Here is a 20744-nt window from a genome sequence, read left to right on the forward strand (position 1 = left end):
GTTGTTATAATAATTCTGTGTGCGAATAGAAATAAAATATGGATTTATTTCATTCATCCTTAAGGTTAAACTTAACGTAAGTTATAATCTACGCATTCATAGATGGCTTTAATTTAATTATTTTATGAGACTCTGTATATTTATAATGGAGATTCAATTCAATATTGTATTTGTATGCCTTTCTTGATGGAATTGGGTTTTTATAAAGACAAAATTATTTATTCGTATTAATTTTGCTTATATACGGGCGCAAACAAATAATTTGTCTTGATATTTTATAGCATAACTTGAAAAAAGTGTATTTTCAAAAAATAATTAAATTAACACCATCTATGAACGCGTGGATTATAATATACGTTACGTTTAACCTTAACGGTTGATTGACTTAATTTATGCTCTAGAGACCGATAGTGGTAGCTATCGAATAAAATAGTGTCACGGGTTCAATAATCAATCACAACTATTTCAAGTCTTCCATCACTGTTCAAGCAAAATTTTCCACCTATAATGATAGTAGTATGATGAAATAAACTAATAATTTTTCTTTCGTATTATTCTTTTTCAAAACAATAACCGAACCTAAGTAGCAACTAGGAATAGGTGTCTACTTAAGAGGGACGACACCGTGGCCTTTTTAATACCGAAAATAATTTTATACTTCAGGCCAAAACACTCAACAAAATTGAAAGATCCTTTTTGAATCAGAACAATGATCTGGTACTGCTCAAAAGAATTTCATTTATCTTTGTTTTAGTATAAAATATAGGCCATTAAATAAATCGATTTTTCAAGATTGTAAAGGCAACTTTAAATTATTTAAAAATAAATGTTGCCTCATCTACTATGAAAATATGATGATGAAAAAAATTTGAGTCGATTTTTAAAATTATAATATGACGATATAATTTTTCAAAATAATTACTATCACCTCACAAATAATTGACAACGTTGCCACTAAAATTGTGAGAATTCCAAATCTTTAACGGCCTACATTCTATAATTTAACACACATAGGTTTTTCAGATTATTCTGTATGCAAATGTAGTCGTATTTACTTCTTATAATTTGTATCAATCTTTAGGTCATCAGCAAAAAGCAAAATATTAGCAAAGAAACAACTGAAAAATAGCAGTAATGTCATTAATACATATTTTATATAAAAATGGCCAAAGGTGCGATCCTTGTGGGACACCACTCGTGGCATAATATGAGAGGGTAGATTTAATTTTAACGGTAAGTTTCTTGTTTTTAAGATGGCTAATTATATATTTAAGAATATTCCCCTACGTGAATGAGTACTTTTTTGAGTTTAATTATTATAAAAAGATCATTCAGTTTATTTGGGTTTTTTGACCTTAATCCAAAATTAAGTTTTGTGTTGTGAAGAAGGCCGTTCATCTTAAATCAAAATTGATTTTTCGGCACTGTTTCCTTTCGCACACAGAATACAAATCTAAAACATGGACAGTTTATTGTATAATGATAACTCTGGTTGAACTATGACTGTTGATTGCTCCATGATCTGTTAAAAATATTTGCTTGTAGAAGCGTTTATTGGCATCAGTAGCATGTTCATCCGTTGCAGGCGAGCCTGTCCCTCCCGGGGTCCCCGTTCAACCTACGCCGTGGCTCGCGGGGCTCACACCAGCTGACCCTGCGCAACGGGCGGGGGCGACTCGTGCCCCCCGGCGCGGACCGCAAGCCACTGGTTCTTTCCACCTACCTGGACGCCCAAGAACACCTGCCCTACGCTGACGACTCCAACGCTGTCACCCCCATGTCGGAAGAGAACGGTGCCATCATTGTTCCTGTGTATTATGCTAATTTAGGTTAGTTTGCACGCGGTATTGACAAAGGGTTACGGGGTTTACCAAATCAGCGACATATTCAATAGTAAAACAATAATATCCGTCATTTTAAACAAAACAAAAACATAAATGGATTTTAAAAGAGGCTAGAATTATTATTTATTAGCTTTATGTAAATCTCCGCTTTAGTTCAATGTACATGCTATTATCTTATGGAGATGCAATGCAAAGTAATGCAAAGTTTCAAGTCCTTTTATAAGCCTATAAAAGAAACAAAGTATCAGACAATGTGCACGGTCAGGAAACACACCAAACATTTGTTTGTACACAGTTGGAATTTGTCACATGAGACTTGTTGAAGTGAAACTTCTTTAGGCGCGTAATGGATTTTCGAGGACGGAGTAAAACCGAGTCAGGATCGACACGAAAATGCGGGTACCCCCACCACCGCTCACCGTTCACTGTCCCTCTCTCACCATATGCGCTTGTTGAGGTGGGGGAGCCGCTCACGAACGTTCTCTCTCTTCTCTTCTTTCCTCTCTCTCAGACACCAGCGAACTGCGCCACGCCAAGCATCAGCTGCTTGGTTAGTATACTGCGTCGTGAGTGTAATACGAGTGAAATACGTAATTGATTGTGGTTCATACGGTTAATTTGAAAATAGAGAGAGAGGAATAAATTAAATTTGAAAATAGAGAGAGAGGAATACTAGAAGTTTCACTTCTGTCTTGCGTAGGCTTGACACACCCACTTTTTTTTGAGTTGAACAGCTCGGCTGTGGAATGATTTGTCGACCTCTGTGTTTCCTCCCTCTTATAATATGGGACTCATCAAGACCGATTCACTCCTTCCTTTCCATAAAAAGATCCTCCATACACCATCTCCAAAGATGACATGAGGAAAATTATTTTCCTTAGAGCCTCCCGTGTGAAGTTAATCTAAAAAAAGGCCTATGAAAAAATCTTTGAAGTACAAAATCTCCTACTTACGAACCCCTTTTGGGATTTGGTTTTATTGTATAATTTAGAAAATTAAGTTTTATGGATTATATTTGGAAAATATTTTAATATTTGTGCCTGAACTTTACAAAATTAAATAGAGCATGCATTTTGGCAATGTTTTTTGTTTGCTTATCATCAAAACAGGCAGTTAAGCGTAAATTTCTTAATTAATCTATTGATACTGTCACCATCCGCGTAAATAATCCGTTTTACCCTATTCCTTACACGTAGATGTGCATCGCATTAATTGATGTGCTAACAAATCAAAGGAAATATATATGACTGAGAGCGTCGAACCAGAAACTGACTTCTGGATTGTTGCAAGCTGGTTTTTTTGTGATGATTTGCATCAGTTTGGTGCATTTTAAAACATAAAAACATGTCTTTCTGATTTGGTAAACACTTAGCTTTATGGAATTCACTTTGTTTCAATGTAAACACTATTTTATAAGCTTCTTCGATAGGTAATAAGTAAAATTTATTTGATGCTTAACATAAAAATTCTGAGAAGCCACAAAACCTATTTGCCTGTAACACCATCAAATTACCTCTAAATAACCCCTAACAACATTTTCATTATAATATGCATATCCAATAATATTATTATCATAACGACTGTACAGTTGAGGATGTTTTAAACGGAAGTGGCGCCCTCTGTATTTTTTTGAAAAGAACCGTTGAAGTTTTCAAACAGCGAACGGCATCAGCGGGTTTTTATATGCTAGTTCATAACTTATCTAACCATTCACTTCTAAATACTCCTATGCAGAGGTCAGTCCATACGTCATTACTAATAAGTTCTCACCCTTAATCATATTTATGCGAATTGTTTTTGTGGCTACAGTAGGTAATATATTAAAAAATGTATTGGCAGGATACATTGATTATTGTAAAGCTTTGTTTTATTGAGGCGCGACTAGGGAATAGATTTGGCAGGTAAAAACTGTTTATTTTAAATGATTACTTAATTAAGAAATTATTGATAATTGAATTTAGTTTTAATTGAATTTGATTAGGGTAGTAACATTCTATATAGATTGATAGTTTGTAAACAGTAATATTGAAACAAAATATGGTCGTTGACGCTGCTTACATTTAATAATGTTAAGGGCCACATTAATACACAACATTTGAAACAATAGATTAATTTCACTGATACAGTAATACACGGCATGAATCTTACAATACATAATATATGTACCATATAGAATCACAAGCTTATAAATACATACCAACTAACAAAATTAATGTAGGTATTCTACAAGAAGGAAAATATTGCTTACTTTTGCTAGAAATACAAATCGAAGAGTATGTAATTATAACTAAATTGTACACTTGATTTTTGCATGAACGATTTGCGTATTTAAAAATGCTTCGTGTGAATTAGTTAATTGATTTTACCAATAAATTACACTGCACTGTAAGGTATTTCAAGATAAACAATGTTTTTACTAAACGGAAGACTGCGGGCGTTAATTCTTCAGGTGATACATTCACTTACAACTAATTTCTTGTAAATAAAGTCATGATTACTTTGCAGGATGTATTTTGTATAAATGATTATTTGAAAAACATATCTGTTTGTGTAAATTCAATTGTACATTATTCGTATTTAGTGCCACATGTATAAAATTACATAAAATATGGTGGCTCATGTGAAAACAAAACTGGGCACTTTTGCTATCATTTTTTACCACTTAATTTTACGAGAAATCGGTCATAATTAAGAAATTCGAATTGCCTAAAAATGTCTCCAAATATACACAACTCATTTTGATTCTCCCAATGTTTGCGCAGAGTTTAGGCACATAGTTAGTCAATCCAAGGAGGCCTGTTATGTCTCAATACAAAGGACTATCCCATCAAAACGGCGGTTTCAACGATTGTCAAATTTTTCCAAAAAATAAATTTCCTCATTTATTCCAATAAGAATTGGACATTGTTCCATTCCTTCTCGCCTTTATAAAATGCAAGTGATTGACTGCCCAGAATGAACTTTCTGTAGTCTAGGAGTGGGAACTTTAGATCACATATTTTTTGGCTGTCCCTCTCTAAACAAATATCCTCTCTTCTATCAAGCCTTATCGAAAATTTCCTCCCCTCCATTCAACATATCATCTCTTTTAAGTGTGAACTCGACTCAAATCTTCCAAACAATTTTGAAATTTGCCCATTTAAACAAAATTAGTATATATATATACCTTTTTCCGCTGCCCAAAATTTGAAATGATGGCCTAGAACACCCTTGAAGGGCGAAAGCCAGATAAATTTGATAAAAAAACTCATTGAAACAAAATGATAAGATAAGATAACATCTTATTTTCAAAGGGGTTATAAATTCAAAGAAATTAATATCTTCAGAAAATTAAGAATTATTCTCGATGCAAGAGATTTAAGGCCGGTTTTCAATATACTCTGCAATGTTATGAGTCAGATTGGGTTGTCAGGAATCCTACTCGATAGCAACTTGACGAACTTAAAAATATCTAAGCTCGAGCTTAAAAAACAAGTGAAATACCAGACTATACGACAGACATTTTTAAGGTGAATATTTCCGAGATGAAAATTTCAGAAATGAAAATTCTCGAAATGGAATCACCCAAGGTTAAATTCCCGAAATGAAAATGTCGAGTCTGTTTTATTTTTACATTAACTCTATACAGGAGTCCCCGAAGTAATTTAATTTCTTTGGAGATGCTGTGTGGAGGGTTTTTTAAGGAACGTAAGTAGAGGAGGTTTTGTGAAGGAGAAAGGTATGAGGGGTGGATAGGAATATAAGGGTCAGTGTGTCCAGATGTAACGGACGTATGAATCCATCCCTTCCGTGCAGGGCGATGGGTCGAGAGGTGAAAGGGGCTCCCTCAACTGGCCTCTCCCGATCCGGCCCGCCACGCAGCTGGAAAAAACATCAAACCTCACACACGAAGAAAAATGAGAATTGCTAAATTATTAAAAAATCTCTTCAAGGCCATTTCCTGATAATTAATAAATTTCTAATTTATCGGAACACGTGTTTATGCATGTGCATTTTTCCTTGATGATATTTAATGTAATTATTCGTTAATGCCGGCAATTCCGATTTTAAACAGATTACCAATAATTTGAAGAGATTCGCAATATTTATTTTTTTTCCGTGTGGGGTGATTTATGGCAGAGGTATTGGTTATCCTTAAATTAAAATTATCCCAATTAAATATAATCTGTAAATGTGCAGGATCTCGACACTCGTCGTACACGTCCCATCAATCCCGCATCTCGTACACGTCCCACGGCGATCTGCTGGGCGGGTTGGGCGGCAAGCAGGCTCCGCAGACCAAGGAGTCACGCCTCCGGGGGCGCTGCTCGCGCAACCAGAGCCTCAGTGGCCACCCCAATGGGAACCCTTACCAGGACACCAATCACAAGCCACCCTTGAGGGAATATCTTAGCGTGAGTACCTACTATATTTTTACTAACATTTTGGGGTAGTATATTTTGTAAATACCGCACAAGATTTCCAACTGATCCCAACCGTCTGGAACCAGTGAGACTATGACATCCTCAATTGAGGTAAGTTGTGAGGCTGAAGGGATTTTTTACATTTCAAGCAAATTTTCAATTCTGAATGGTATTCTTATACCAGGGCGATACTAAGAGTATCTTCTACTAGATGAATCTCCAGAAAATATTGATTCTATTGAAAAGATCCATCTTAACCTAGTTAGTTAAATTCATTGTGGGTCAATATTTATGAGAAATACGATAAATGAAGATCGCATTGTTACTTTTCACTGGTTTTAAATTCAAGAACTTTTGATTAACATGTCGTAGAAGTGGACACAATTATAATAACCCGATAATTGTGGCCAGGGGCACATATAAGGGGGGGATTAGGGGGTTTAAGCCCCCCCCCCCCTCACACCACAATCCCAATCGCCCTTCAGTCCTCAATATTTCAATGTAAAATATGCAATAGCACTCATGGATTACATTATCTTTAGCAATGTGATATAGATAATAAGTTGCTAGAGGTCTCAAAAACCTTCTCCCCAAGGGTAGGAACCCCCCTGAATGATTTGGCTGCGCCACTGATTGTGGCCATGAAGCGGGAACCATGGATAAATCAATATGTACTACTTTGAACAAATAACCTATTTTCTATCAAGCTTTGTTTAAAACTGCTGTCAACCATACCTACATAGTAATAAGCAGAGATGTGCTTTATTTCAAATAAATCCATTTCAAATGGAAATGCAAAATGGGTTTTTTTCCATTTTGCATTTTAAATGCTTTTCTAAAAACCATTTTGCATTTTAAATGCTTTTCTCAATGCATTTTCCATTTTAAATGCTTTTTTGCAACATTCTTCCTACTATCTCCACTAATCTTTTTTTCATAAGCCCCAAATATCAGTCGGTCCTCAACCTCGCTATGAGAGATAATTTACATTTGTCAAGTTGCTCCCCGGTAGGAGCCCTGGCAATTGAGTGATACCATTACAAAAAAATACTGATTCAAATAGGTACTGAACATGGGGCCATGTCGCTGTAATATTAAATGTTAGATAGCAGTTTCTATGTTTTTACGTTGGCAACATTAGTCCCGCGCAAATTTTTTGTGGTTTCATAATCTGTAGTCGTGGCGTTTTTGGATTTACCATCATGTAATATGTTTGTTCTACATTGATGTCCATTATTAAATGACAAAATTGTTTAAAAATTCTATAATTATTTTAATTGTTTGACCTTAGAAACCATTTTGCATTTTCAATGCATTTTGAAAATTGGTATTTTGCATTTTACATTTGAAATGCTTTTCTAAAACCCATTTTGCATTTTCAAATGCAAAAGTTTTGACCCATTTCCATTTTGCATTTCAAATGGTTTTGGGTACCCATTTTGCACATCTCTGGTAATAAGTAATATTAGCAAATATATGTAAAATTCCAGGAGATGAGTTCGGAGTGTACGGACGAAGCGGGAAAGGTGCTGAAGCACCCGACTGACAACCCATTCATCGAACAACCTCAGCAGCAGACAGTTGTCGACATGAAAGGTATGAAGTCACCATTCTCGTGAGTGATTCCAGATGGTTTTAAACAAAATTGTTGTGAACGAATTCTTGGTGGAAATAATAACTCCCCTTTCACAACAAAACACTTATAATAAGACTAAATACTCTTATAATAAGGAACTGAGTTTGTAGGACGGAAAAACCTCACAGTTTTACCTTGTTATCCACCATGGAGGGGTGCCCCTATATACTACCGACATCTGTCGGATATCTCTATAACCACTGTGATTTAATTATACTAGAGCCAAGTACTTTGCGTAGCTCAAACTATCACAAAAATCATAGGATGAATTAAAATCCAGATCATCCCATCAAAAGTCATCCATCCGAACAATGTGTTTCAACCCACTAGTTGTTCGAGTGGAACAACTTCTAACCTTTAGCGTATGTAAGTATGTACCTTCGACGAGACTCAAGAATAATTGTCGAGCAATGTATGTACTCGTAATTTCGACAGCGATTGCGAGCGGCCTGGATTGGAGAATCGACACCCTGATAATTGCAAATTAAAACGTAAATTGTCTCTAAACTTTTACGCAATTTTGTACGGCTTGTTATATCTCTGGAGTTTTCTCACAAACTCATTAAATCATAAAACATCATAATAGATTGACAATGGCTCTGGTCCTAATTAGCAGGCGGTTTGAATAATCTGGACCCCGACCTTGAGATTCTCACCTTATTTATTATCCTATTATTCTCGACAGCTACCTATGGGTAACCCAATAAGACTAATATCTAGTTCCATATATGGGTGAGCTTATACACAAATATCAAGGATATTACGCTGCCCATTTCAGATTCAAGTTAAAAAAATGAACGTTCTTTTCAATCAATGAAAATCATCTATTTTTTAATAAATCCCAGCAATTATTGCATTGGAAAAATCAAGTTTGAAATAATATGCACCAAAATTACAAAAATGGATGAAAATTTTCTGGCAAAATTACCCTTGTCACCCAGTTCAGATTTTTACATACAAAATAAAAGTCCATATTCGATTCTAGTTTCTTGGCTTATGACATCTTGGTTATTTTTGTTAGTAAAATAGAGACTATTTGCATGGTTCCCATGAGCTATCTCTCATTTTACCTCATTCATCTAACAGTAACCCGATCGATCCCTTTGGTAGAGTTCAAAAGGGTTGTTAGCCTTGTTCCCATCAGAGCGGGACATTGGCACCATAGGTGAATTGGATTATCTTCATCCTCTTCACATATCCTGCATCTATTGGTGTTTTCCACTCCCAAAAACTGTATGTGTCTCCTGAAGTGGCAGTGTCCCGTTACTAGTTTTTCTAGTTCGTTCAGTGAGTTTCTGTCCATATTGAGTAGTTGACTGATTCGTCTAGATTCTGGCTTAGTACTTGAGGATTTTAAAGGAACCTTAGGATTGTCTTGTTTTGGGTGCCCTCTCCTATTCCTTACAATAATGGGATTCCACCTATCTTTAGTAAGTTTTGGAAAGAAAATATTGTTCTCATTTATCACATAAGATAATCCTTTTACTTGTTCGGTTTGTTTGTTCGTTCGTTGATTTATTTGGGCACCGCACAGAGAACGTTGGTTGTTGGGTTTCAGATGTTATGGTGCTCAACGACATCATCGAGCAGGCTGCGGGTAGGCAGAGCAGAGCCAGCGACCAAGGAGGTAAATACTCATTTCATCCTACCTCATATATCATTAATCATAGTCGCAAGTCCGACTACAGTGCAGGCATTGGTACGCAACGGATTTTGATCATGTGATCAAGTCAGTTTCATCGAGAAACGACAGTTTGCAAATGGTGGCGATTGCTGTTGATACTCATTGTTTTTTTCAACAGTGAAGTTACTTAGGCACAGCAATGAGACTCAAGCCTGTACTCTAGTCAGCCTTGTCGTAGTCATTAGACTCTCTTGCCGATATTAGGCCCAAATCATTGACCAATTTCATTACTTGTTACTTTAGTCATATTCTTTCATAATAATACCATAGAAAAGTGTAGTAAAATTTTATGTTTAAATTTTATTAATTTTGTAGAAATAGTTTTTTAAGATGTCATGTGTGTCGATTACATAAATAAATTATTGTTTTGTCTATAGTAAACATTTTATGTTAATTTGTTTATTGACTGATACGCCACATTTTTTCATATTTTTGCTTTGGGACATGAAATTTTTATTTGTGTGTAATATTGGTTGATGTGGTAGATTCAATGAAAACAATTGGCGTTCAAATTTACTGGGGTCAAAATTCCCAATGTAAATAATTGCTCGTGGTTAAATTTTCCATTAAAAATATGTTTCATTGAATTAACCTCACAAAATGAATGTTTTTCACTTATGTATAAATGTGTAACAAACAATTCACGCAATACAATATTATGATTTTGTTCTTATTTCAAATAAAAGATGTTCCCAAACAGCATATTATATAAAGTAAGACAATTGATTACAGTGCTATTTTAACAAGGAAATTATAAATGCCTCTTTTGTGTATGGTTTCAATAGAATTTCGATATCATTTCACTGTCACCTTTTGCATAAAATACATTATAGTTATTCAAAATTCATCAACATTATATTAGCATACATAGATCCTGTGTATGTTTGTGTATTTATAATGCCATGTTCTTCTGTTTAGTATTGGTTTGATAAAAAAGTGTTACTTTACCAGAAATTCGTCAATTAATTCATAAATTGGTTTCTCTCAGGGGGAATGAGATCTGAATCTCTCATCAGATGGTGAAATTTAATTTGCAAAGCTAAAATATATATTGACAATTATTACTCTACAAGTTTAATATTGCTAATTGCATGGCATTTTCATTTTCGTCACGCTTTTGATAACAATGCATCCAATTTTTGCATGAATTTATTTTATCAAATATAATTATTTTAAACACCCAAGTGAAACACGTTTTTTTTCATATTTGTCTGCACACATTTTTTCACAGATGTTTTTACACAAAATCATCTTTATCAATAAATACCTATAATAAATTGCATTATGTATACATGAAAATTGTACAATTTGTATTCATCATTCAAAGATCACATAAAAGAATTTTACTCATATATTTTTTTACAAAATAAACATTTTTTTTTAATTATATTATTTCAATATGTAAAAAGAAAGGAAAAAATTGTTTTAGTTGAATTCAGTTGTACCTTATCTGCTATCTGAAAGCGTTTCAGATAGCAGATCTTTTATTTTTTATTTATGTGACACCTCACAAGAGCCCCCCTGTCGATACAGTGTAAAGGCATGGAAGTTATGTAACCACCCGGTTGGGCAGCTTTGTGACGCGGGGCAAGGTAGGGGCTGTAGGAAGGGATTATATGAAGGAAGAAAAACAGATGCCGGTAGCTCGTTACATTAAAACTAGTCGAAGAAGCGGCTTGTTCTCAAGACGCCTAGAACAACTGTGAATGTGTGTTCCGTTTGTGTACGTCGAGTTTCACACAAGTGCACCGGTGCATCGGGGATCAATGCTGCTAGCTCCTTAGAGCAGGCTCCATTATAATACCTGTAGAATAGACTCAGCATGCCCACAAAGTTATAAATCACTCGACATTAATCTTAGTTATAAGTCTATATCTATGAAACTTACTTATAAACCAAAAGTAATAAGTTATAAATCTAAGTGATCAATACATAAATTAAGTTGTTAAGCGCCCTTGAGGTGATTTTCTCACGAAAACGGCACTATACAAATAATCCAATCATTATTATTATTGCGTCTTTGCATTAGAGATGGCAATGGGTCTGTTAACAATAAATTTTCCATCAGACAAACCCCCCTCCTGTCACAGAATCATGTAGGTTTATCAAGTATTGTGGGGCTCTAGCCCAGAGGTGGCTTCCAAATTTAATTGTTGGGCGTACTTGAGATTTGTAAGGGGTTAGTGGCTGGTAACTATTGAAGAATCTGCTAGACCTTTACAAGACGCCCAGTTGATTTGTAACCTCTTAGGGGTGTTTTTTCCTTGCAAGATAAAATATTTTTGGTAAGCATGCTAATTGACAGCTACAATAGTGTGCTTTGAGGATAAATGGTTAAACTCATTTTATAATTCACTTATTCCCAACTTCTTGTCGCTTACACAATTACAGATATCAAAACATCAACATTTAAACAAAATTGTTTTACCTTAATGCATGAAGTATTTTGTTGCTTTGTATATTGTTTGTGTTGCGAAGCTTTTCACTAGCAAATATTGTAATATTATAAAAGTTGCTTGGTTTTTATTATATGTATTGTCATTATAATTAGAAAGAAATTTTTAAAATGCATATTTTACTAACTAACTTCCGAAAAAATAATCTGAAATATTAACAGTGTCGCGCAACATGTCGAATTAATTTCACTTACCCCAAAGGGTGGCGAAATCGGCAGGAAAAAGGTTACCTATTTTAGGACATACGTTTTAAACTGGCATTTCTAGCGCCAAAAAATATAGCTGCTGACTCTTTATTATTATTTTGATTAAATCCATTATATTAGGGTACACTGTTGAGGTTATACGGAACATACATTTTAAACTATGCGGTCATAGATGGCGTTAATTTATGAAAATACTCTTTTTTGCAAGTTATGCTTTAAAATATTAAGACAAATTATTTGTTTGCGCCAGTACATCACAATATAAATATGAATAAATAGTTTTGTTCGTATAAAAAAATTAATTCTTTCAAGAAAGGCATGGAATACAATATTGCATTGGTGATTCTATGAATTTCGTGCAAGAAATGAGTTTTTGTACAGACAAAACTATATATTCATATTGCGTATGTACGGGCGCAAACAAATAATTCTTCTTAATATTTTAATGAATAATTTACAAAAATTTATTTTCGTAAAATTAACGCCATCTATGAACGCTTAGATTATTATATACGTTACGTTTACCCTTTCCCCGGTTCTAAAAATCCAATCCATCTAAAAAACACATCACTTAGATTTTCTAACACCAAACGAAATACCTGTAAAACCGTGCACATGTTATTTGTTTCAAATGTTTATTAAGAAAACTTTTAAAACGAGTAAGCTACCACTTTTTGAAACATAATTGTAATCATTGTAAATTGATTTTTTTTATTCATTATCATTTTTTGGTGTTTTCTTGTTCAGTTTTCAATATATATACATATATATATGTAGAATAATGTTCTCGGTTTACCCGCGTAAAGTAGTCCTTAAAAGGACTTTTTAATTTCTGACGTTTCGGACAGATCTCACTGTCCATCTTCAGAGGCCTTATGTCCTGAATTTCGTCTCAAACTGAACGCTTTCGCGTGTCTGTTCGGTCCGGAAGTCAAGATACAAGTGGGTGCTTATCAATTCTTATGTCTAGGACGAAGTATGCGTGTTGATAGTGATTTGACGGTAGAGGAAATCACTATCAACACGCATACTTCGTCCTAGACATAAGAATTGATAAGCACCCACTTGTATCTTGACTTCCGGACCGAACAGACACGCGAAAGCGTTCAGTTCGAGACGAAATTCAGGACATAAGGCCTCTGAAGATGGACAGTGAGATCTGTCCGAAACGTCAGAAATTAAAAAGTCCTTTTAAGGACTACTTTACGCGGGTAAACCGAGAACATTATTCTACATCTTACACCCGTGAAAACCTTAACCATAACATATATATATATATATATATACATGAATAATTGATTTTGTGTTTTCAGAAAGTTTAATTTTTTATAATCTTTTGTCAATAATTTAATTTACATTTCGTTATTACGTTAATTCAACTAACAACTTGGTCAGTCAATGTTAAAAAAAACATAAATTCAGCTTTTAGCTAAAGATTTTAATCAATTTTATCGCTTTTGTAAGATCTTAAGGAAATTGTAATTTTGCACATGAATTTTGGTAAAATTCTAATGTTTTGCATGCACCAGTAATGTTATATTTGATCTTGTTCGTTATTATTATTGGCTTTTGATTATAAAGAATAAGACTAGATTTGTGTAGATTGTCAGAGATTGAATAGTGTCCGAGTGTCCAATTGATTTAAGACACGTGCATTAGGTGTGTTTTAACCAACTAACATATTATTATTGGATTTCTATCTTTGCACAAATGTTTTTAACGACTGTGAGTAAAAATACTACAAAACAAATTATTATTTATCGTTGAAGAAGTAGATAATACTAATAAATCTACACTAGACACAGAAAAATTATAACATTCTCAACTGAGAATCGAATCCAGGATCTCTGGTAAGAACCGGGACAACATTATTACATATGTATTTTTTGTCGATCTCACATTTCAAATTTCAGAATTAACAATATTATCTTGCAACTAATTTTTCCCATATTTTTGGCAGCTGTCATTTTGAATGATTACAAAGGTCTAAAGAATTTATTTGTAACCTAGATAGTGTCTCGGCTAAACACAGCCGATTTTAATTTATATGGGACACCTTTTGACTCTTTTCTAAAAGTTTAAATGAATATTCAATTTTATTAGAATGGTTTTTAATAACTTAGATTTATTAATCTAGACGAAACATGAAACAGAGCCAGGGCCGGTCCTGTGCAGAAGCAATTGAAGCAGTCCGCTCAGGGCGCCGACTTGTCAAAGCTTCAAGGAGACAAGGAGCCAATATGGTGATAATACCTAACATCTAATACAGCGCCCTTGAGGTTTTTCCTAACGCCAGGTGCCATTTTAATCAGGGCCGAATAGAATAAAAAAACAGAAAATTAAAAAACAACAGCTGTAACCACTCAGTCATTGGGACATAATTATTTTACATCTTTTTTGTCAATCTCATGATTTCTGTTTCATGTTTTGTTTAGATTAGTACACATTATCTTCTTTTTCAATGACAAATTACTATTTCATCAAGATAATTTTTTATAGTTTTCTAGCATTTAAAATGCCATCTGTGTGATTGATCTTTTTTAAACTCGATAGTATTTTTGCTCACAAGTTTACCAAAATTTTAATTAGGACAATTATTGTAGCTACTGAAGGACCAATTATAATTGCCTTTCTTTTGGGTGGCACATTTTAACTTTGGATTTGATCAAAAACGTTCACCAAAATTTGACCTACAGCAACACTAACAACATTCCATTAACGAGACATTTTTTCAGCTTTTTGGCGGGCTTTCATCAAACCAAGCGATATCTCTTTCCCCTTGTATCTGATTCCTTTAGACTCTCGTAACAATGTAAAGTATGAAGAACCAATACTAATCCTTGGGAATTGGCAGTGTCCATATACTACTTCCCTCCGACAGAGGACGATGAGGATGGACCCACGCTCAAGGACCGGGCCCTGGAAGCATTCACTAAAGGGATCGATGTGTTCTGCGTGTGGGATTGCTGCTGGTTCTGGCTGAAGCTTCAAGAGTATGTGGCTCTCATCGTGTTCGATCCCTTCGTGGAACTCTTCATCACGCTCTGTATCGTTGTCAACACACTGTTCATGGCGCTCGATCACCATGACATGAACAAGGACATGGAGAAAGCTCTCAAGAGCGGAAACTACGTGAGTTACCAATTTTATCCCCTTCAAGTGTGATGCGTGGCAAAGAGACGGGTAAAATGATAATGGAATTTGGCCGGGTATGTTGTTCACAGAAGTAGCCTGATCTTTATTGGATTAAACTGTCGTTCCTTAGGTTAAAAAGAGATTAAGTGCGGGAAAAACTGATTAGTAATCTGTAATCTGAAAGTTTGTTGCCTGTAACAGTATGGAAGATTTACTTGTCTCTTGTGTGTAGGGGGAATAAAGTATGTAAGAAGAATGATTTAATGATGAACGTAAGTAAGTCTAAATTCATGGTGTTTGAAATATAGAGTACGAAAACAGTGTTCAATATAGTAGTTGTAAATGATGAATATTGGAGCAGGTGGATGAGTTCATGAATTCGGGAAGTATGTTCACAGATGGAAGAACTGCTAGGGATGTTGAAAGGAGGGTAAATGCACGAAACTGCATTAAAGTAGGATAAGTTAGGTTAGGTAAGATAAGTTAAGCAGGGTTAGGTTGAAATAGATAGGTTATACCAACCCTAATGTATGGCAATAAGGCATGGAACTTGCAGAGGAAGGATAAAAGTAGACTGAATGCTGTAGAAATGAGATCCCTAAGGCTAATGTGTGCTAAAAGCATGTATCACCATGTGGAAATCTACAAAGAATGCACACGTAGAGAGTAAAATTAAGAAAGGGATGTTTATATGGTTTGGACATGTAGAGTGGATGAATTAAAAAAGAATTGTAAGGAAAATATATGAAGTCAGAGATGCTTGAGGAAGGCATGGCACGATCAAGTAAACCAAATACTTGAGTTGGGTCATGTCAAGAGTTAGAATAACAGAAGCGTATGTATGATTCGATGTATGAATGTGACTAAAGCGAGGAGTGTATACAAAGACCGAGTTTTATAGTGCTTTCATACAAATGAAGTGTTGAATTCTGTAAATCCAAATTTAAACTTTTGTTTGGCGGTCTGTCTTCTCTGCCTATCACTGCGGAGAAATGATAAATGGTTAGTTAGTGAACTTACTAAAGCTAATTGTTGTACCGTATGTTGGCGCTACCGATACACAGTTCAAGTCAAATATGGAAATATTAACTGTCTCTTTCAGTTCTTCACGGCAACCTTTGCGATTGAAGCGACTATGAAACTGATAGCCATGAGTCCCAAGTACTACTTCCAAGAGGGCTGGAACATCTTCGACTTCATCATTGTGGCCTTATCACTCCTTGAGCTCGGTCTGGAGGGAGTTCAAGGATTGTCCGTGTTGAGATCGTTCCGATTGGTAAGTTTGATTATTCCTAAAAGTACATGGATTTCATCATAACGACTGAATTTGGTCATTTATGAAATTTGATATTTGGGTGTTTTCTTTTCAGCACACGGAGATAACTTACTGAAATAAAAAATTGCTAAATTTTTAAGAATCTCTTAAATTTTTTTGTAATCCGGTTAAGAACGGGATTTCAGGCCTTTAGCGAATGAATTGATTGGTTTCCTAATAAACTATCAGTAAAACACGAATTTGTTATCGCAATGTCGGAACATGTGTTCATAAAAATTCTAAAATTTTCGCATTTCGTCATTGTATATTATCAGGACAAATGCAGGACATGAACATGTGTTCCGATATATAAAGAATGTACTAAAAGTTTAACAAGAAATGGCCTGCAATTCCGTTCTTGGCCGGATTTTAATAAATCGGCAACAATCATTTTTCTCCGTGCATAGCGACTTTCTTCATTTGACTTTACGAAAAAAATTATACATATTACCATTGTTTTTAAATAAATCACTAAATATCTCCTTAGGAGGTTGGTACGGAATAGTTTCTATGGAAAATTTACATCAAAGACTGCTATTATTTTGAGCAGGCAGCATTCTGCTGATGTGCTCAATAAGTTTAAAAGTAATAGAGTTTTATAAAAAGATAATTCATTCGTCTCTCCAAATAAGAATCCATTCAAGCTTGAATTTTTTTATATTAGTATCATCGATGACATGTTGTGGATGTTTGTTTCATACTTCCACTACTTTATTTGCAAATAAGTGTTTCCTCGGACTGGATGCAAAAGGTGTTGTTTTCTTTTAGTGTCTCTGGAGATTTATATTTTTGTTGATGGTGAAGATTTTTTGAATGCCAGGGCAACTTTACTGTAAAATTTTGTCTCAATCTCTTGGTTCTTTTAACGTTGGTGATCTTAGTTCCTCAGGTCTATCTTCATATTACCTGTCCTGTTAAGTTCTTTTCATTTCAAGTATCCTGATATGGTAACTCCTAGATCTTGTTGTGCCAACAAACAAATAACGTATTAATATGTACGTAGCTTGCAATTACATTAAAAATAAAAGTCAGTCAACATCGTACCATTGGTAGTACATACTTTAAACAGGTTTTTAAATTGGCTTTAGAATAAGCCGACGTAGCCCAATGATAAAGCAGCTGACCGTCAATGAAAAAGGTGCAGGTTCAATTCCGGTCGGCGGCACTTGTTTTTTCTCGAAAGATTTTTTCAATTTGTAAGTGTGTTTCAGGCTAACAATTATTGCTTATATCTAAAAAAAATTGAATTTGTTTCTATAAAATAACGTAGACCAAACGCTGTTCGCATAGCTATGTGATTTTGATGAAAAAAAGGATTATTTATGCATTACTATAGATTTTCTACAAATTTCGATATTATTCATATAAAAATATTCATATACATATCCACTCGAGCGATGGGTGTCCGGTTTTCTTAAAATATTAATAGAGAAATGTATGAACTGCTTACAGCCAATGAATCCATCTAGATTTCACTGTCCATCCCATATTTTTAGGTTCTATATAAATTTTGCATATTAGCGATTTTTCAAGACGTTTTGCAAAATTGTCATAATGTGTCAAAAATTGTTCACCCACTTAACTCCTATATGCAAGCGAGCGAGAGATGTCGGGTGTATTTAAAGAAAGCAAGTATGAGCAAATACCGATAGGCGGACTGTAATAAACATTTTACAAGATTAATTGAGTTGCATTTCAAATAATATTTGATTTTCGTTTAGTACTTTTATAGCTTGGGTATGCTGAGTTACTACGTAGAAATTTTTATTAAAATATTTTCGCCCGAAGTCAGGGTAGCGCCAGTGCAAAAAATACCCGGCCGAAATGTGTTAAGCGAGAAAGCAGAGAAGTTGATGTAATTGAGGGGAAGATTTGACACGGGTGCATGTGTTTGCAGTTGCGCGTGTTCAAGCTGGCCAAGTCCTGGCCCACGCTCAACCTGCTGATCTCCATCATGGGCCGCACCGTGGGCGCTCTGGGCAACCTCACCATCGTCCTTTGTATTATCATATTCATATTCGCCGTCATGGGCATGCAGCTCTTTGGCAAGAATTACGCAGGTGTGACCACTCCCGCTGCTGTCCCTGTCATCAACAAGTCTTACTTCTTTCTCTCTATGCCTTTTCAATTCTGTTGTCATTGAGGCTTGCTTTTATGCTGATTACCGATTTAAATAAACTTCCTGCAGGATTTTTTTTCAGGGATTGCCAGTTTGGTGCTATAGTATTATGTTATACATATTTTTAAAATAAGGTGGGATGCGAATATTGCCAGAATTATCAACACTTTTATTATGTATTTATAAGCTTTTCACACCAATATATTTATTTATCCAACAAATTCCTTTGGGCTGAAGGTTCTTGCGGATAATTTTAATGGGAAAAATCAGACAACATGGTTCAATTATTGTAAAGGGCGGTTACATTTTGACTTCCTATAATTACAATTGAACAAGGCTTTGTTTTACCTCTTGTTTAAACTGTCGACTGATTTCTGGACGAGTAACCGTACAAAAGTTAAATCGATAATACTTAAAAGTAGTCGTTTTAGAGTGGGAAGTTACACAATAAATCGAATGTCAAGATGAAGGAAAGGTTCTTCGGAAACCAGTCAACAGTTAAACTAAATTTGGTGTTTAAAGCAAGGCATTCTTGCTTATTGGTTTCCAATATTCCCCTTAAAATTTTCTCATCTGCATTATACAAGCATTTGGTAGGTAATGACTTATACTCTACACGCACATTACTCAGTTAGAAATGGCATTGAACAGTTCCCCATTCATCACTTATATTGAAGCAAATTATTAATGAAACCCCTGCCAGAAAATCCATCATTTTGGCAAGAAAAATTAAAACAATTTCCGGAAAAAACTCTTGTTGTTGAGTGTGTCCTTTTAACTATTGAATGCCAAATTGACGACTTTTTCACTTTTCTCTTATTCTTGCTTAAATTCGCTTGTTTAGTAAGTGAATAAATCAAGCAAGATTATTAATGCAGACGGAAAAATCAAACAGGTAACACACTGCCTTCTACGCCTTTCCGAGTCAGACACTATCAATTCACAATCACCCAAAAATATTGACACAGTTTTAAAACAAAAACAGATAAACAAATCATCAAAATTCATCCACTGATTCTTGATATTGTCTTCCTCACTAATGTAAACAGTATTTTCATTAAAAGGTCGCCGCTTATACCACCTTTATATATAAGTTTGATCAATCTTTGATGATCTTTTGCCATTGGTCTACAGCACAAAGTAATCTTGCTTTTGCAGCTTCGAGTATTCAAATTGGCAAAATCCTGGCCCACTCTGAACTTGCTTATATCCATCATGGGTCGGACGATGGGTGCGCTGGGTAACCTGACCTTCGTGTTGTGTATTATCATCTTCATCTTCGCCGTGATGGGGATGCAACTGTTCGGCAAAAACTACGTCGGTAAGTATCTGAACCAATCTACTTTCATCAGGTAATGTGTCTTATCTCTTTTTCACTTATTTCTTCGACTTTTTTCTCTCACGATTTCCATATTTCTTCTATTATTATCTTGGAGGACATATATCCATTTAATATTCAATTTGGTGGAGCGTTTCACTTTCTGTGAATACAAGTTTAATAAGTGTGAATACACTGCATCTAGCGTACCTCAAGGGTCAGGTCTAGATCCTGCCTTGTTTATACTTTGAATTGGAAATTAATTATATTTTGTCCAAGGTTTTTTATAAGCAGGTATCTTTTTCTCTTTTATAATATTCTACAAAAACTACTTAATATTGGAATCAAGTTTTTTGTGGAGTAATTGATCTCAAGAACTAAAAATAAAAGTTATTCCTGTTTAGGAATGTCTAATATGTTACAAATAACACCACATTTAGATGTCCCATAGAACAGAATGTTAAAGATTTCTCAGATTGGTGGAATTAATACAACATAACAGAACCATGAAAAGACATCGACTTTATTTAAAAGATATATCGGAAGTATAAATAATGTGTAGCCTTTTAAAATCAACCAATTAAACTAAAATTATCCAAAATCAATCTATTGATCACTGAACTTATTG

At 34.7% G+C, this 20744-nt stretch overlaps 1 protein-coding gene across 32 annotated transcripts in view; it reads left to right on the plus strand.

The window, feature by feature from the left end:
* para (sodium voltage-gated channel paralytic) overlaps positions 1–20744 on the plus strand; it is a 78664-nt gene that overhangs the window by 35530 nt on the left and 22390 nt on the right. For 16 of the 32 annotated variants that reach the window (XM_089643032.1, XM_089643025.1, XM_089643038.1 and 13 more), the window contains 7 exons: positions 1586–1829; positions 6024–6238; positions 7738–7843; positions 9442–9510; positions 15084–15361; positions 16467–16640; positions 19957–20119. In XM_089643032.1, coding sequence (XP_089499158.1) covers positions 1586–1829; positions 6024–6238; positions 7738–7843; positions 9442–9510; positions 15084–15361; positions 16467–16640; positions 19957–20119 — 1249 coding nt within the window. The remainder of the gene's footprint in view (positions 1–1585; positions 1830–6023; positions 6239–7737; positions 7844–9441; positions 9511–15083; positions 15362–16466; positions 16641–19956; positions 20120–20744) is intronic. The other 16 variants (XM_089643047.1, XM_089643078.1, XM_089643111.1 and 13 more) reach the window with 3 other exon arrangements.

The sequence above is a fragment of the Hesperophylax consimilis genome, chromosome 2 (genome assembly GCF_061612785.1).
Source record: "Hesperophylax consimilis isolate HC1 chromosome 2, BYU_Hcon_1.0, whole genome shotgun sequence".
In the NCBI taxonomy this organism is placed as follows: Eukaryota; Metazoa; Arthropoda; class Insecta; order Trichoptera; family Limnephilidae; genus Hesperophylax; species Hesperophylax consimilis.